The following is a 20025-nucleotide window of genomic DNA, read 5'->3' on the forward strand; positions in this document are numbered from 1 at the left end:
CACATAAATACACATATACACACATAAATACACACATATATACACACATAAATACACACATATATACACACATAAATAGACACACATATATACACACATGAATACACATAAATACACACACATAAATACACATATACACACATAAATACACACATGTAAATACACACGCGTAAATACAAATATACACACACACGCGTAAATACAAATATACACACACACATAAATACACACATAAACACACATAAATACACACACATACACACACATAAATACAAATATACACACACACAAATACACACACACACATAAATACACATATACACACACATAAATACACACACACGTAAATACAAATATACACACACACAAATACACACACACATAAATACACATATGCACACACATACACACACGTAAATACAAATATATACACACACACACGTAAATACAAATATACACACACACATAAATACAAATATACACACACACATAAATACAAATATACACACAAATATATACACACGTAAATACAAATATATACACACGTAAATACAAATATAGGCACACATAAATACACACAAATACAAATATACACACACATAAATACACACACACATACACACACGGAAATACAAATATACACACACATAAACACACACACACATACACACACAAATACAATTATACACACACATAAATACACACACATACACACACGTAAATACAAATATATACACACACACACGTAAATACAAATATACACACACACAAATACACACACACATAAATACAAATATACACACAAATATATATATATATATATATATATATATATATATATATATGTATATGTGTATATATATATATATGTGTATATGTGTGTATATACATACAAATATATATTTACACACGTAAATACAAATATACACACACATAAATACACACACACATCATACACACACGGAAATACAATTATACACACACATAAATACACACACATAAATACACATATACACACGTAAATACACACACATAAATACACATATACACACGTAAATACACACACATAAATACACATACACACACGTAAATACACACACATAAATACACACACATAAATACACATATACACACACATAAATACACACACACATAAATACACACACATAAATACACGTATACACACATAAATACACACATATATACACACATAAATACACACACATAAATACACATATACACACATAAATACATACACATATACACACATATACACACATATACACACATAAATACACACACAAATACACACACATAAATACACACATAAATACACACACATAAATACACACACAAATACACACACATAAATACACACATATATACACACATAAATACACACACATATACACACATAAACACACATAAATACACACACATAAATACACACATATATACACACATAAATACACACACATAAATACACATATACACACATAAATACACACACATAAATACACATATACACACATATACACACATAAATACACACACATAAATACACATATACACACATAAATACACACACGTAAATACACACACATAAATACACATATACACACATAAATACACACACGTAAATACACACACATAAATACACATACACACACATAAATACACACACGTAAATACACACACATAAATACACACACACACACACACATAAATACACATATACACACATAAATACACACATATATACACACATAAATAGACACACATAAATACACATATACACACATGAATACACATAAATACACACACATAAATACACATATACACACATAAATACACACATGTAAATACACACGCGTAAATACAAATATACACACACACGCGTAAATACAAATATACACACACACGCGTAAATACAAATATACACACACACATAAATACACACATAAACACACATAAATACACACACATACACACACATAAATACAAATATACACACACACAAATACACACACACGTAAATACAAATATACACACACACAAATACACACACACATAAATACACATATGCACACACATACACACACGTAAATACAAATATATACACACACACACGTAAATACAAATATACACACACACATAAATACAAATATACACACACACATAAATACAAATATACACACAAATATATACACACGTAAATACAAATATATACACACGTAAATACAAATATAGGCACACATAAATACACACAAATACAAATATACACACACATAAATACACACACACATACACACACGGAAATACAAATATACACACACATAAACACACACACACATACACACACAAATACAATTATACACACACATAAATACACACACATACACACACGTAAATACAAATATATACACACACACACGTAAATACAAATATACACACACACAAATACACACACACATAAATACAAATATACACACAAATATATATATATGTGTGTATATATATATATATATGTGTATATGTGTGTGTATATACATACAAATATATATTTACACACGTAAATACAAATATACACACACATAAATACACACACACATCATACACACACGGAAATACAATTATACACACACATAAATACACACACACATACACACACGTAAATACAAATATATACACACACACACGTAAATACAAATATACACACACACAAATACACACACACATAAATACAAATATACACACAAATATACACACACGTAAATACACACACATAAATACAAATATACACACAAATATATACACACACGTAAATACAAATATACACACACATAAATACAAATATACACACACATAAATACACACAAATACAAATATACACACACATAAATACACACACACATACACATACGTAAATACAAATATACACACACCTAAATACACGTACATACAAATATACACACACATACATACACACATAAATACAAATATACACACACATAAATACACACACACATACACACATAAATACAAATATACACACACATACATACACACATAAATATAAATATACACACACATAAATACATACACACACATAAATACAAATATACACACACATAAATACACGTACATACAAATATACACACACATAAATACACACACATACACACATAAATACAAATATACACACGCATAAATACAAATATACACACACATAAATACACACACGTAAATACAAATATACACACACGTAAATACAAATATACACACACATACACACACGTAAATACAAATATACACACACAGAAATACACATACACACGTAAATACAAATATACACACACATAAATACATACACACGTAAATACACACATAAATAGACATAAATACAAACATACATACACATAATTAGACGTAATTACACACACACACGCACATAAATACACGCATGAGGATGAACTACATTATGGATTATGGATCAGCTGTGACGGGTGTGTTTGATTCGTTCAGCTGGAGAAGCTGCAGAAAGAGGACCAGCTGCTGAAGGAGCTGGAGGAGCTGCAGGTGGGCCAATAGGGGGGCGCTACAGGCCACGCCCCCTGCTCTCAGCCAATAGGGGGCACTACAGGCCCTGCCCCTCTGCTCTCAGCAAATAGGGGGTGCTACAGGCCACGCCCCTCTACAGGCCCCGCCCCTCTGTTCACACACACTGTTAATCTCTTTCTCAGTTTCTTTAGTTTTCCTGACAGGTGCTGAGGGGCGGGGCTTGGGAGCTGAGGGGTGGGGCTTTGGGCGTGGATCATGATCTGATTGGCTAGCGCGTCGGTTCAGTCCTCTTCCTCTGGAGACGGCCCAAAGGAATTCTGGGAAATGTAATTTAGTGTGTGTGTGAAGCCCTGTTGCTAGGCAACATCTGTACAGATGCTGAAGCCTTTGACTGTTCCTTTAAAAATAAAAGCCTGAATGAAACTATGAAACAGTTTTTCAGTCGTTTTGTATCACGAGATGTTCAAGGACCTCAGGTATTCTGTCCTTTCAGCACAGGAAGTCACGGAACAGCCACTTCCTGTTAGATCTGTAGGCTGTAAATATGTTATGTGCATTGTTCTCTTTCCTTTGTTCTTTTCCTGTTGTTATTATTATAAGAAGAAGAAGAAGAATGTGTTTAGATTAAACCTGAGACTAACTCTAAATATTACAAATACACAAACATAGATTTTCTTTTAACTCACTTTTTATTTAGTTTTCAACAACACTACAACAACTACACAACACTACAACAACACCACAACAACAACAACAACTACACAACAACTACAACACCACAACAACACCACTACAACTACAACACCACTACAACAACAACTACAACACCACAACACCACTACAACTACAACACCACTACAACACCAACGCCACTTAAACACCACTTCAACTACAACACCAACACCACTACAACACCAACGCCACTTAAACACCAACGCCACTTAAACACAACTACAACACCAACACCACTACAGCACCAACACCACTACAACACCACTACCACTACAACACTACTGCAACAACAACACTACTGCAACTACAACACCACACCAACACCACTACAACAACAACACTACTGCAACTACAACACCACTACAACAACAACAACACCACAACAACACCACTACAACTACAACACCACTACAACACCAACGCTACTTAAACACCACTTCAACTACAACACCAACACCACTACAACACCACTACAATACCACTACAACAACACTACAACAACAACACTACTGCAACTACAACAGCACTACAACAACTACAACACCACTACAACAACAACACTACTGCAACTACAACACCACTACAACAACAACTACAACACCACAACAACTACAACACCACTACAACACCAACGCTACTTAAACACCACTTCAACTACAACACCACTACAACACCAACACCACTACAACTATAATACCACTACAACACCACTACAATACCACTACAACAACAACACTACTGCAACTACAACACCACTACAACAACTACAACACCACTACAACAACAACACTACAGCAACTACAACACTACTACAACAACACCACTACTGCAACTACAACACCACTACAACACAACTGCAACACCACACCAACACCACTACAACACCACAACTACAACACCACTACAACAACAACACTACTGCAACTACACCACTACAACAACTACAACAACACCACTACTACAACACAACTACAACACAACTACAACACCACTCCAACTACAACACCACTACAACAACTACAACACCACTACAACAACAACACTACTGCAACTACAACACCACTACAACAACTACACAACAACTACAACACCACTACAACAACAACTACAACACCACTACAACACCAACGCTACTTAAACACCACTTCAACTACAACACCACTACAACACCAACACCACTACAACTATAATACCACTACAACACCACTACAATACCACTACAACAACAACACTACTGCAACTACAACACCACTACAACAACAACACTACTGCAACTACAACACCACTACAACAGCAACACTACTGCAACTACAACACCACTACAACTACAACACAACTGCAACACCACTACAACACCACAACTACAACACCACTACAACAACAACACTACTGCAACTACAACACAACTACAACACCACTACAACTACAACACCACTCCAACTACAACAACACTACAACAACTACAACACCACTACAACAACAACACTACTGCAACTACAACACCACTACAACAACACCACTACAACACCACAACAACAACACCACTACAACACCAAAACAACTACAACACAACTACAACACCACTACAACTACACAACAACTACAACACCACAACAACTACACAACAACAACACTACAACAACTACAACACAACTACAACACCAATACAACACCACTACAACACCAACGCCACTTAAACACCACTACAACTACAACACCAACGCCACTTAAACACAACTACAACGCCACTACAACACCACCACAACAACTACAGCACCACTACAACAACAACACCACAACAACAACACCACAACAACTACAACACCACAACACCACAACAACTACACAACAACACAACTACACAACAACACCACAACAACAACTACAACACCACTACAACACCAACACCACTTAAACACCACAACAACACCACTACAACTACAACACCACTAGAAAACCACAACAACACCACTACAACACCGCAACAACCACAACAACACTACAACGCCACTACAACACCGCAACAACTACAACACCACAACCACTACAACACCACTACAACACCACCACAACAGGCTGCAGGACCGGCCTGGAACCGGCTCTCCCTCAGGTTTCTTCCCCTTTTTTTCCCTGTGAAAGGGTTTTTACTGTCTTTATTGGGGAGTTTTTCCTGATCTGATGTGAGGTCCCGGGACAGGGATGTCATGTGTACAGATTGTAAAGCCCTCCGAGGCAAACTTGTATTTGTGATGTTGGGCTATATAAAATAAACTGATTTGAATTGAACAGCTACAACAACACCACTACAACACCACTACACCACTACAACAAAAACACCACTACAACAACAACACCACTACAACAACACCACTACAACACCACCAAAACTACAACACCACTACAACACCACAACAACTTTAACACCACTACAATAACACTACAACTACAACAACTACTACAACAACACTACAACTACAACACAACTACACAACAACTACAACACCACTATAACAACTACAACACAACAACAACTACAACAACAACAGTACAACAACACCACTACAACAACTATAACACCACAACAACTACACCACAACAACAACTACAACACCACTACAACACCACAACAACTACACAACAACTACAACACCAGTACACAACATTACCACTACATCAACACCACTACAACAACAACTACACAACAACTACAACACCACTACAACTACACCACTACAACAACAACAACTACAACACCACTACAACTACACCACTACTACAACTACACCACAACAACAACACCACTACAACACCACAACTACAACACCACTACAACAACAACTACACCACTACAACGCCACAACAAATACTACACAACAACAACTACACCACTACAACAACAACTACAACACCACAACAACAACTACACCACTACAACACCACAACAACTACACAACAACAACTACACCACTACAACAACAACTACAACACCACAACAACAACTACACCACTACAACACCACAACAACAACTACACCACTACAACAACAACTACACCACTACAACACCACAACATCAACTACAACACCACAACAACAACCACACCACTACATCACCAACACCACAACAACTACACAACAACAACTATAACACCACTACAACAACTACAACACCACTACAACTACAACACCACAACAACAACTACATCACTACAACAACTACACAACAACTATACCACTACAACTACAACATCACTACAACACCACAACTACACCACAACAACAACTACACCACAACAACTACACCACTACAACACCACAACAACAACACCACAACATCAACTACAACACCACAACAACAACTACACCACTACATCACCAACACCACAACAACTACAACACCACTACAACAACTACAACACCACTACAACTACAACACCACAACAACAACTACATCACTACAACAACTACACAACAACTATACCACTACAACTACAACATCACTACAACACCACAACTACACCACAACAACAACTACACCACAACAACTACACCACTACAACACCACAACAACAACACCACAACATCAACTACAACACCACAACAACAACTACACCACTACATAACCAACACCACAACAACAACTACATCACTACAACAACTACACAACAACTATACCACTACAACTACAACATCACTACAACACCACAACTACACCACAACTACACCACAACTACACCACAACAACTACAACACCAACACCACAACAACTACAACACCAACACCACAACAACTACACAACAACAACTACACAACAACACCACAACAACTACACAACAACTACAACACCACAACAACTACACCACTACAACTATAACACCACAACAACAACAACACCACAACAACTACACCAATACAACACAACAACAACTACACAACTACACAACAACTACACAACACCACAACAACTACACAACAACACCACTACCACCAGAGACATCAGAGATTTGTATTATATGTTTTTCTTTTTGAATGTTTTAATGAATGTTGTTTATTGAATTAAATGCGTTTTAATGTTTCAATGTTTTAATGTTTCAGGTGAAGCACTCTGATTCTCCTTGTTGTTGAAACATCACTTTACTGGTTTAATAAGCTTTATTATTATTCATATTATTATCAACCACACCATGTGTCTCCACATTAAACTCGAGTCTAGTCTCAGGTTTCACCGGATGTTGTGTTTGCTGACAACTCTGAGAGCCAATCAGCGCTCTGATGTGGCGACAGTCCATTGGTTGATTCCACTGCCACTCAAGCCTCTCTGCACTCCTATTGGTCGGTTTCACTTGGCGCGTCACAGTGGGGCGGGGCTGCTCTCACGCGCTCTGATAGAGCAGCCCCGCCCCGCTGTGACGCGCGGGGGTGAATATGTAGCCTCCCTCGTGAGCACGCGGAAGGTTCGCTCGTTTCTCTGAACCTTCACATTTTCACAGTTTAAAATCGATCACGGGCACGTGCGACCACAGCCGGGTCGCGAGCTGCGCGCGAGAGGAAGCGCGTGCTCACCGAGCACCGTCTACTGGTTCACTCACGTTTACTGGTGAGTTACTTACCGGAGCTTTTCCTCACGAGCTTCTTCACGAGGTCCCTGTGTTGGTACCCCACTTATTGATACAGGGTATTGGTTTGTATCCCCACTTATTGATACAAGGTATTGGTTTGTATCCCCACTTATTGATACAAGGTATCGGTTTGTACCCCACTTATTGATACAGGGTATTGGTTTGTATCCCACTTATTGATACAAGGTATCGGTTTGTACCCCACTTATTGATACAGGGTATTGGTTTGTATCCCACTTATTGATACAAGGTATTGGTTTGTATCCCCACTTATTGATACAGAGTATTGGTTTGTATCCCCACTTATTGATACAGGGTATTGGTTTGTATCTCACTCATTGATACAGGGTATTGGTTTGATCCCCACTTATTGATACAAGGTATTGGTTTGTATCCCACTTATTGATGCAAGGTATTGGTTTGATCCCCACTTATTGATACAGGGTATTGGTTTGTATCCCACTCATTGATACAGGGTATTGGTTTGATCCCCACTTATTGATACAAGGTATTGGTTTGATCCCCACTTATTGATACAAGGTATTGGTTTGATCCCCACTTATTGATACAAGGTATTGGTTTGATCCCCACTTATTGATAAAGGGTATTGATTTGTATCCCACTTATTGATAAAGGGTATTGGTATTGATCAGATCCTTGTGATGGAGGCGCGCCCCTCTTCTCCTGTGGTGGGGGTCAGTCTGTGTGACTCCGCCCCCCTGCTGTGGCGGGTGCAGGACCTGCGGGTCGTGAGGTCTCGGGGTCTGGTGGGAGCGCTGCTGGGTTCGCTGCCCCGGACCCCCCGGCAGAACGTCCGCCTGGGTCGACCGCTGCTGCTGCTGCCGGAGGAGGAGAGGCTGCTGACTGACCGCCATGCTGCTGCTGCACCAGGTGACCAGGTGAGTTCACCTGCTGCTAGCCAGGTTAGCTAACATGCTGCTAACCAGGTTAGCCAATATGCTGCTAACCAGGTGAGTTCGCCTGCTGCTAGGCAGGTTAGCTAATATGCTGCTAACCAGATTAGTTAAATGCTGATAACCAGGTTAGCTAACATGCTGCTAACCAGGTTATTTGTTGAAGAAGCGACGCGTGGTCCACAGGTGCGTTGTAATTGTTGATGTTGTCAGCAGGACGGCGGAGGGGTGGAGCTTGATCTGCAGGTGCAGCAGCACCAGGAGGACCAGCAGAGGAGCTATGAGGAGCAGAAGGTCCTCGCTCTGGAGGACAGGAAGTCAGCGCTGCTGCGGGCCATGACATCACACACAGGTGAGATGACATCATCACACACAGGTGAGACGCCGTGTCGTCACACAGGTGAGACGCCGTGTCGTCACACAGGTGAGACGCCGTGTCGTCACACAGGTGAGACGCCGTGTCGTCACACAGGTGAGACGCCGTGACGTCATCACACACAGGTGAGACGCCATGACGTCATCACACACAGGTGAGACGCCGTGACGTCATCACACACAGGTGAGACGCCATGACGTCACACAGGTGAGACGCCGTGTCGTCACACAGGTGAGACGCCGTGTCGTCACACAGGTGAGACGCCGTGTCGTCACACAGGTGAGACGCCGTGTCGTCACACAGGTGAGACGCCGTGTCGTCACACAGGTGAGACGCCGTGTCGTCACACAGGTGAGACGCCGTGTCGTCACACAGGTGAGACGCCGTGACGTCATCACACACAGGTGAGACGCCGTGTCGTCACACAGGTGAGACGCCGTGTCGTTACACAGGTGAGACGCCGTGTCGTCACACAGGTGAGACGCCGTGACGTCATCACACACAGGTGAGACGCCGTGACGTCATCACACACAGGTGAGACGCCGTGACGTCATCACACACAGGTGAGACGCCGTTACGTCATCACACACAGGTGAGACGCCGTTACGTCATCACACACAGGTGAGACGCCATGACGTCACACAGGTGAGACGCCGCGACGTCACACAGCGGCCTGCTTTGACAGTTCTGCTCCTGGTCCTCTCAGGGTCCGGGGCCGGAGACGAGGCCCTGCAGGGCCGGCTGGAGGCCCTGGACCGGAGCTTTACCTTCCCCAGTTCAGCGCTGGCGGTCCAGCTGAGCACGGCGAGGGCGGGGCTGTCCTACTGTCCAGAGGCCCAGGACTTCCTGCGGGCCGACCGACCAATCAGAGGGCGGGCCGAGCAGAGCGGCGACACCACCAGGTACCAGGTGTTCAGAGACCTGAGGGGGCGGGGCTTCTACCTGACCTCAGCGGGGAAGTTTGGAGGAGACTTCCTGGTTTATCCAGGTGAGTGGAGACCCTCTGTTCTGAAGGTTCAGCAGGTTTAGTCCGTCAATAAGCATCTCTGTGGACCAGGTTCCTGTCTGATCCTCTTTGCTCTCGCCATCTTCATCGTCTCTCGTCTTCCTCAGGTGACCCTCTTCGGTTCCACGCCCACTTCATCGCCGTCTGTCTGTCTCTGCACGCGTCCGTCTGCCTCCTGGACGTCCTGGCCGCGGCCCGGCTGGGGTCCAACGTGAAGAAGACTGTCCTGTTCTGCTCGCCGGGGCCGGACAGAGTCCTGTACACCTCGGTCCAGTGGAGCGGGATGGTCTAGAGACCTGGACCTCTAATGGAGTGGGGCAGAACCCCTGCTGGGCCTCGGGCCCCGGGTTTGTTACCACAGACTGAGGCGTTATAGATCAAAAGAAGGAACCTTATGGGACCTCCTTATAATAAAGACATGGACCTGCTTAAAACCGAGTCTCTGATTTATTTTGTCCCAAAAGTACAAAAGTTTACGTCTCACGAAGGAACACAGGACTCAAGATCAGGTGAGGACTCTTTAATAAACCCTGTGACTCTCTGGTGGTTCGGAGGGACCCAGACTGGATCCTGGATCGGGTCCAGCTGGAGTCCTGCAAGCCCGTCAGTAGAAGGGAACCGTGCCGCTCCAGTCGATGGCGGCGCCGTCCCACTTGGTCCTGATGGTCATCTCCAGCGAGGGGAACCGGGTCTCCGGGTCTCCGTCCGAGCGTCTGCAGTAAGCCTCCCAGTGGTGAGAGTGAGTATCTGCAAACAGAGAGGGCGTCAGACCTGATCGGGCACCAGAGGGGACCCTGACCCAGCTGGACAAGGTCCTCACCTACAGTCAGCCGGACCGTGGCCCTCTGGGGGTTCTGCCCGTTGTAGTAGAACAGCTGGAACAGGTGCTCCATCTTCCAGTCAGAGAGCAGCGAGCGGTTCAGACCGAACAGAACCGAGAAACTGCTGTTGTTGCAACATATCCACACGGGGAACCGGGGCGTCTTCAGCATGCTGCCCACCTGAGGACGGAGTGAGAACGGGGACAGGATGAGGACAGGGTGAGGACAGGAACAGGATGGAGACAGGGTGAGGATGAGGACGGGAACAGGATGAAGACAGGGTGAGGATGAGGACGGGGACAGGACAGGGTCAGGACGGGAACAGGATGGAGACAGGGTGAGGATGGAGACAGGGTGAGGATGGGAACAGGATGAGGACGGGGACAGGACAGGGTGAGGATGGAGACAGGGTGAGGATGGGAACAGGATGAGGACGGGGACAGGACAGGGTCAGGACGGGAACAGGATGGAGACAGGGTGAGGATGGGAACAGGATGAGGTCAGGACGGGAACAAGGTCAGGATTGGGACAGGACGAGGACGGGAACAGGGTCAGGACTGGGTCAGGGTGAGGAGCTGACTTGGATGACATGTGGTGTTCCCCAAGGCTCAATACTGGGGCCTCTTCTGTTCTACACGCAAAACAACCTCATTCTAGGCCCTTTCCTCGAATGTCATCCCCAAACTAAAAAGGGTGTATCTCTGTAACCACTAGGGCTATTTGAATAATGTTGGTGTTATAATAAAAGGTAAACATGTGAGATTTTGTTCAGATGTGTAAATATCAGTCTATATGTTACTGGTTAAGAGTAAATGAAGATGACACACAGAAAACAATGAAAAGGTTTCAGTTCCGCCTATAAAAAAATCACTTTCAGGATGATTATTTCTTTGAAATGATGCAGCTGTAAGGTCCAACTCTAACCCAAATCATAGCACAATATGTGAACATTCTCTAACCCAAATTATAACACAATATGTGAACATTCTCTAACCCAAATTATAACACAATATGTGAACATTCTCTAACCCAAATCATCTTATGGTGTTCAATACATCCAAATACAGCAGTTTGGGGCTTTCTTTCATAAAACAAGCTATGATTTACAGTTTTATATAACAATCACTCAGTCTGCCCCACTACTGTAACGGTGTGTTGACAGGTCATTTATCTTCAGTAGACTGGTCTACCTTATGAACCATCCTGACCCCTCAGGTGGTCTGGGACTGGTCTACTTTCTGTTCCAAGAGTCAGAACTAAACAAGGAGAAGCAGCGTTCAGCTTTTCTGCTCCACACATCTGGAACAAGGTCCCTGAAAGCTGCAGGTCTGCTGAGACCCTCAGCTCCTTTAAATCCAGATTGAAGACTTTTCTGTTTGCTGCTGCCTTTTATTGAACCAGATTCAGAAAATCAATTTCTGCATCTCACTACTGCATTTTGTTTCTTAATCTGAAACTTGTATTCTATTTTTTGCTTTTTCACTGCTTTTAATGTTTTAATGAATGTTCTTAATTTGTTCTTGAAATGTGCTACAAATACACTTGCCTTACCAGTACCTGCTAGGAGACTGAATGTACCTGCGGCAGTCTTCCTCTCTCCATCTGCTCTCGGCTCCAGTGTAAATATCCCCGTTGAAGACATTTGGACTGGCCTTACCTGTCAGCAGCAGGTTCAGCAGCGCCTGCAGACACAGAGCAGGACGGACGACCTGTGAAGAACCTCAGGGAGGGAACCAAAAGAACCAGGAGCAACAGGAACACCTGTAGAACCAGGATCACCAGGAACATCTGGAAAACCTGGAGAAACAGGAACATCTGTAGAACCAGACCCTGGAGCACCAGGGACACTTGGAGCACCGGGATCACCTATACAACCAGGAGCACCAGGAGACCCTGGAGCACCTGTAGAACCTTGAGCAACAGGAGAACCTGTAGAACCAGGTACACCTGTGGAACCAGGAACACCTGTAGAACCAGGAGTGTGTCCTACAACAGGTAAATTCTCACCTGACGGCAAAAAAAGTTACCGAGACTGAAGTACAGTATGTATATATTAATCCATCCATCCATTGTGTTTTCTTATCCGGGTCGGGTCTCGGTGGCAGCAGCCCAACAGGCTGACCCAGACTTCCCTCTCCCCCGCAAAATGTTGTAGCTCATTCTGGAGGATCCTGAGGCGTTACTAGGGAGATATAATCCCTCCAGTAACAATCTCCAAGGCTGAGCCCGACAGAGGAAACTCATCTCCTTACTCTATCTCTAAGAGTCCTAAAGAGGTAACTCATCTCCTTACTCTATCTCTAAGAGTCCTACAGAGGAAACTCATCTCCTTACTCTATCTCTAAGGCTGAGCCCTACAGAGGAAACTCATCTCCTTACTCTATCTCTAAGAGTCCTACAGAGGAAACTCATCTCCTTACTCTATCTCTAAGAGCCCTACAGAGGAAACTCATCTCCTTACTCTATCTCTAAGGCTGAGCCCTACAGAGGAAACTCATCTCCTTACTCTATCTCTAAGAGTCCTACAGAGGAAACTCATCTCCTTACTCTATCTCTAAGAGCCCTACAGAGGAAACTCATCTCCTTACTCTATCTCTAAGGCTGAGCCCTACAGAGGAAACTCATCTCCTTACTCTATCTCTAAGAGCCCTACAGAGGAAACTCATCTCCTTACTCTATCTCTAAGGCTGAGCCCTACAGAGGAAACTCATCTCCTTACTCTATCTCTAAGAGTCCTACAGAGGAAACTCATCTCCTTACTCTATCTCTAAGAGTCCTACAGAGGAAACTCATCTCCCTTACTCTATCTCTAAGAGTCCTACAGAGGAAACTCATCTCCTTACTCTATCTCTAAGAGTCCTACAGAGGAAACTCATCTCCTTACTCTATCTCTAAGAGTCCTACAGAGGAAACTCATCTCCCTTACTCTATCTCTAAGGCTGAGCCCTACAGAGGAAACTCATCTCCCTTACTCTATCTCTAAGAGTCCTACAGAGGAAACTCATCTCCTTACTCTATCTCTAAGAGTCCTACAGAGGAAACTCATCTCCTTACTCTATCTCTAAGAGTCCAACAGAGGAAACTCATCTCCTTACTCTATCTCTAAGGCTGAGCCCTACAGAGGAAACTCATCTCCCTTACTCTATCTCTAAGAGTCCTACAGAGGAAACTCATCTCCTTACTCTATCTCTAAGAGTCCTACAGAGGAAACTCATCTCCTTACTCTATCTCTAAGAGTCCTACAGAGGAAACTCATCTCCTTACTCTATCTCTAAGAGTCCTAAAGAGGAAACTCATCTCCTTACTCTATCTCTAAGAGTCCTATAGAGGAAACTCATCTCCTTACTCTATCTCTAAGGCTGAGCCCTACAGAGGAAACTCATCTCCTTACTCTATCTCTAAGGCTGAGCCCTACAGAGGAAACTCATCTCCCTTACTCTATCTCTAAGAGTCCTACAGAGGAAACTCATCTCCTTACTCTATCTCTAAGAGTCCTAAAGAGGAAACTCATCTCCTTACTCTATCTCTAAGAGTCCTAAAGAGGAAACTCATCTCCTTACTCTATCTCTAAAGCCTAGTTTATGGTTCTCTCAAGTTGGAGCGGCTGCATAAAAGTTGGAGCTCATCAATATTGAAGAGCAAATGCTTATATTGCAAATGTTGAAGCGCAGGCGACAGAGAAGACGTTTGCGGAGGTGGTCTGTACGACCACTAAACCGGTCGAGGCTGGGAAAAAGCAACTGCCGGAAATTACGTTCTGAGCGGACCAATCACAGCAATTACGGTCCGCGTCAACGCGACGCGTAGTTAGGATTTTTTGGAGGTGCACGTCAGGCTACGGCGTAGGTACCGCGTATTGAACATTTTCACCATTTTGCTCAGTAAATATATTTCTAAAGGAGCTGTTGACATGACATGTTCACCAGATGTTAGGAACAACCCAAGTGATCCAGACATGCAAAGAAATCCAAACAAATGACTTCAGAAATGAAGTTATGTGTAATACAATGGAATGGCACAGGGAAAAAGTATTGATCACGCTGACTGACATGTATTTAATACTTGGTAGAAAGCTTTGTTGGTTCAAGACGTCTCCTGTAGGATAAACTATCTCATGCATTCCTTCCGTGGGCCTCTTCTATGAACTCTGATCTTTAGCTTTCCATAGATCTGGTGAACATTTCATATCAATAGCACCTTTTGAAATATATTTACTGAGAAAATGGTGACGCCCTGAAACACACACCTGAGCAGGTGAGAAGGTAGCCCGTAAATTGTGGTTGGTAGTAGAACCACAGTACTAGAGTACTGGAATACTGGAGTACTAGAGTTATAGAGTACTAGGGTACCGCACCCTAGCGTTCTAGAGTACTGGAGTACTGGAGTACTGGAGTACTGGAGTACTAGAGTACTAGAGTACTAGAGTACTAGAGTACTAGAGTACTAGAGTACTGGAGTACTGGAGTACTGGAGTACTGGAGTACTGGAGTACTGGAGTACTGGAGTACTGGAGCTCTAGAGCTCTAGAGCTCTAGAGCACCTCACCCTGTCAGCCTCCAGAGCGTAGGACCCCTCAGAGTCCGGCTGTCTGAACTGGAAGAAGGACTTCCTCCACTCGTAGCTGAAGACATGGAATGTTCCTCCGAACAGAATCCTCCTCAGGCACTAGACACGGACACAGCAGAGGTAAGAGGTCTGAGCTGGGGTGAGCCGGTCCTCATCGGTCCTGATCCTGATCGGTCCTGATCCTGATCGGTCTCTCTGACAGAGACGGACTGTCTCACCTGCGTCAGCTGAGGAGTCACCGGGGACCCTCCGAGATCTGGGGAGACCACCAGCTTTCTGGGGATGGAGCAGAGTTTTGGGAGAGTCCTGCACGGAGGAGGACCCTCTTCCTGCTCCTCCACCTTCCTGACGTCCACCAGCCTCTGATAAGAGAAGGAAAAAACACCTGAGCACACCTGAGCACACCTGAGCACACCTGTACGTCTCAGTCCTGCAGCCGGTCTTCTCTGGACCAAGATCAGGGTCACACTGTTCAAGTAGAACCTGGTACAGGTGTACAGCGGGAAAACCTGGTCTGTGAACCACTTGATCAACACTGACATGTAGTAGCAGTAGTATAGTACTATCAATAGTAGTAGCAGTAGTTGTATTAGTAGTATACATAGTAGTAGCAGTAGTAGTATTAGTAGTACTGGTATATTTACACACATATATAAAATATATAAAGTAAATACTCGTCACTCACATCAGGATTCTTGTTGACTTCCTGTTGAAGCAGCTGAATGTAGTCTGTCATCACTACTAGTAGTACTCCTGATAGTACTCCTGATAGTACTATTGACAGTACTATTGATAGTACTACTGATAGTACTACTGCTTCTACTCCTACTACTACTAACCTGGCCTGCTACGGGACTTCTAGTACTAGTACCTTGATACCTGCAGTAGTACTAGCTACAGAGCTCTCAGGAAGCTCTCAGGAACTGAGACCGTAGGTATTTATACACCAGTATCACTGGTGAAACTCAACACTGTGTGTGTGTGTGTGTGTGTGTGTGTGTGTGTGTGTGTGTGTGTGTGTGTGTGTGTGTGTGTGTGTGTGTGTGTGTGTGTGTGTGTGTGTGTGTGTGTGTGTGTGTGTGTGTGTGTGTGTGTGTGTGTGTGTGTGTGTGTGTGTGTGTGTGTGTTACAGGATCAGGTTCTTCAAACCAGCAGTCTGAAAACTGAGCTCAGTGCAGCTAAGGCGCAGCAGGACAGCAGGGGGCAGAAGACTGGATCCTGATAGATATATTCATGTCTATATATATATATATATATATATGTGTATATATATATATATATATATATATGTGTATATATATATATATATATATATATATATATATATATATATATATATATATGTGTATATATATATATATATATATATGTGTATATATATATATATGTGCAGTCTATAAAAACTCTTCTCTATCTTCTCCAACCTCATTAACCCCCTTCTCCCTCCACCCTTCTACTAAAGCCACTTTGTTGACTACTATACAACAAAGATAGATTACATACGCTCCTCATTTACTAATCCATCTTCTTCTACACCTCCATTAACTTCATCTTCTTCCCCTTTGCTTTCCTCTTTCACCTCCCTGTCTCCCACTCAAGTCCTTACCTTGGTAACCATGGTAACCTCTGCCCGCCCAACCACCTGCCCCCTTGACCCCATCCCATCTCCCATTCTCCAGTCCATTGCTCCTGACCTTCTTCCCTTTCTCACCCATCTTATCAACACCTCCCTCTCAGCTGGCTGTTTCCCTGACTCTCTGAAGGAGGAAGAGTCAACCCTCTCCTGAAGAAACCCTCTCAACCCGTCTGAAGTCAACAACTACAGACCTGTCTCTCTCCTTCCCTTTCTTTACACAACTCTGGAGCGAGCCATCTTTAACCAAGTCTCCTCCTTTCTCCACCAGAACAACCTTCTGGACCCTCACCAGTCTGGATTCAAGGCCTCAACAGAGACCAGAACAACCTTCTGGACCCTCACCAGTCTGGATTCAAGGCCTCAACAGAGACCAGAACAACCTTCTGGACCCTCACCAGTCTGGATTCAAGACCTCAACAGAGACCAGAACAACCTTCTGGATCCTCACCAGTCTGGATTCAAGGCCTCAACAGAGACCAGAACAACCTTCTGGACCCTCACCAGTCTGGATTCAAGGCCTCAACAGAGACCACAACAACCTTCTGGACCCTCACCAGTGTGGATTCAAGGCCTCAACAGAGACCAGAACAACCTTCTGGACCCTCACCAGTCTGGATTCAAGGCCTCAACAGAGACCAGAACAACCTTCTGGACCCTCACCAGTGTGGATTCAAGGCCTCAGAGACCAAGAACAACCTTCTGGACCCTCACCAGTCTGGACTCAAGGCCTCAGAGACCAAGAACAACCTTCTGGACCCTCACCAGTCTGGACTCAAGGCCTCAGAGACCAGAACAACCTTCTCATTTAAAAGTAGACTTAAGACTTTCCTCTTTGATAGCGCTTATAGTTAGGGCTGTTTCAGGTTTATAGTTAGGGCTGTTTCAGGTTTATAGTTAGGGCTGTTTCAGGCTTATAGTTAGGGCTGTTTCAGGCTTATAGTTAGGGCTGTTTCAGGCTTATAGTTAGGGCTGTTTCAGGCTTATAGTTAGGGCTGGCTCAGGTTTACCTGGTCCAGCCCCTAGATCTGCTGCTATAGGCCTAGACTGCTGGGGGACATCTTAGGATACACTGAGCTCCTCCTCTCCTTCTCTTCCTCTTTCGCTCCTCCTCCTCTCCTCTTCACCTCTTCTTTCTCTCCTTCTGGATAAATTATTGTCTCTTCAATGCACATTACTAACTCTACTTTCTTTTTCCATGGATTCGTGGCTGCCACGGATCATGGCTGACTTGTATTTGTGATGTTGGGCTATATAAAATAAACTGAATTGAATTGATTTGAATCCGGCCTCTGCATCTCATCCAGAATGCAGCAGCTCGACTGGTCTTCATAACCTCACACTACTCCACTCCTCCGCGACCTTCACTGGTTACCATGGCTGCAGCAGCCGCTTCAAAACATTGGTACTAGCGTACCGTGCTACGAACAGATCGGGTCCAGTCTACATCCAGGATATGGTAACACCGTACACCCCGGCTCGTTCGCTCCACTTGACTTCAGCCAATCAGCTTGTAGCTCCGTCACTGCGAGCTAAACACTCAACAAAGTCATACTGTTTGTGTCCTGCTCCTCATTGGTGGAATGAGCTCCATTGACGTCAGGACAGCAGGAAGTCTCTACATCTTCCACCGTGAACTAAAAACACATCTTTTCTGACTACACCTTGAATAAAGAAAGTAGCACCGTAGTAGACAACGTCAGGTTCGGGGGTCTCGGGGTCGCCTCTCTGCTGTTGTGGTGTGAAAAATGAGGATATCGACATTAAGAGACTTCGGGGATTAAATTCCACTTTTTATG

At 43.5% G+C, this 20025-nt stretch overlaps 3 protein-coding genes across 4 annotated transcripts in view; 2 read left to right on the top strand and 1 right to left on the bottom strand.

Annotated features, from left to right (window-relative positions):
* eif2a (eukaryotic translation initiation factor 2A) overlaps nt 1–3954 on the top strand; it is a 20789-nt gene extending 16835 nt beyond the window's left edge. Inside the window, exon 16 of the mRNA XM_079225325.1 lies at nt 3526–3954. Within this exon, the coding sequence (XP_079081451.1) occupies nt 3526–3591 (66 nt within the window). The 3' untranslated portion in view covers nt 3592–3954. The remainder of the gene's footprint in view (nt 1–3525) is intronic.
* Nucleotides 3955–8722: 4768 nt separating this feature from the next.
* On the top strand, nt 8723–11639 carry tsen34 (TSEN34 tRNA splicing endonuclease subunit). 2 transcript variants are annotated; one of them, XM_079224591.1, is made up of 5 exons: nt 8723–8888; nt 9564–9809; nt 10038–10176; nt 10907–11188; nt 11314–11639. In XM_079224591.1, exons 2-5 carry the CDS (start codon nt 9573–9575, stop codon nt 11496–11498), a joined length of 843 nt encoding a protein of 280 aa, XP_079080717.1. In that variant the 5' UTR covers nt 8723–8888; nt 9564–9572; the 3' UTR covers nt 11499–11639. The 2 variants fall into 2 exon arrangements, with proteins under 2 accessions (XP_079080717.1, XP_079080718.1); XM_079224592.1 differs by having other exon boundaries at nt 10041–10176; nt 11314–11636.
* A 112-nt stretch (nt 11640–11751) lies between these two features.
* mindy4b (MINDY family member 4B) lies at nt 11752–18308 on the bottom strand (the record flags this gene model as incomplete). The annotated part of the gene is made up of 8 exons (XM_079224974.1): nt 11752–11953; nt 12027–12207; nt 13606–13674; nt 13720–13842; nt 16573–16692; nt 16812–16955; nt 16999–17039; nt 18200–18308. 8 exons carry the CDS (start codon nt 18306–18308, stop codon nt 11811–11813), a joined length of 930 nt encoding a protein of 309 aa, XP_079081100.1. The 3' UTR covers nt 11752–11810.
* Between the last annotated feature and the right edge of the window lie 1717 nt (nt 18309–20025).

Source organism: Taurulus bubalis (assembly GCF_910589615.1).
Source record: "Taurulus bubalis genome assembly, chromosome: 10".
Lineage (NCBI taxonomy): Eukaryota > Metazoa > Chordata > Actinopteri > Perciformes > Cottidae > Taurulus > Taurulus bubalis.

Coding starts and splice junctions, on each gene's coding strand:
- tsen34 (XM_079224591.1), top strand. CDS start 9,573: ATGGAGGCGCGCCCCTCTTCTCCTGTGGTGGGGGTCAGTCTGTGTGAC. Junction 10,177..10,906: donor GGCCATGACATCACACACAG/GTGAGATGACAT, acceptor TGGTCCTCTCAG/GGTCCGGGGCCGGAGACGAG. Junction 11,189..11,313: donor AGACTTCCTGGTTTATCCAG/GTGAGTGGAGAC, acceptor CGTCTTCCTCAG/GTGACCCTCTTCGGTTCCAC.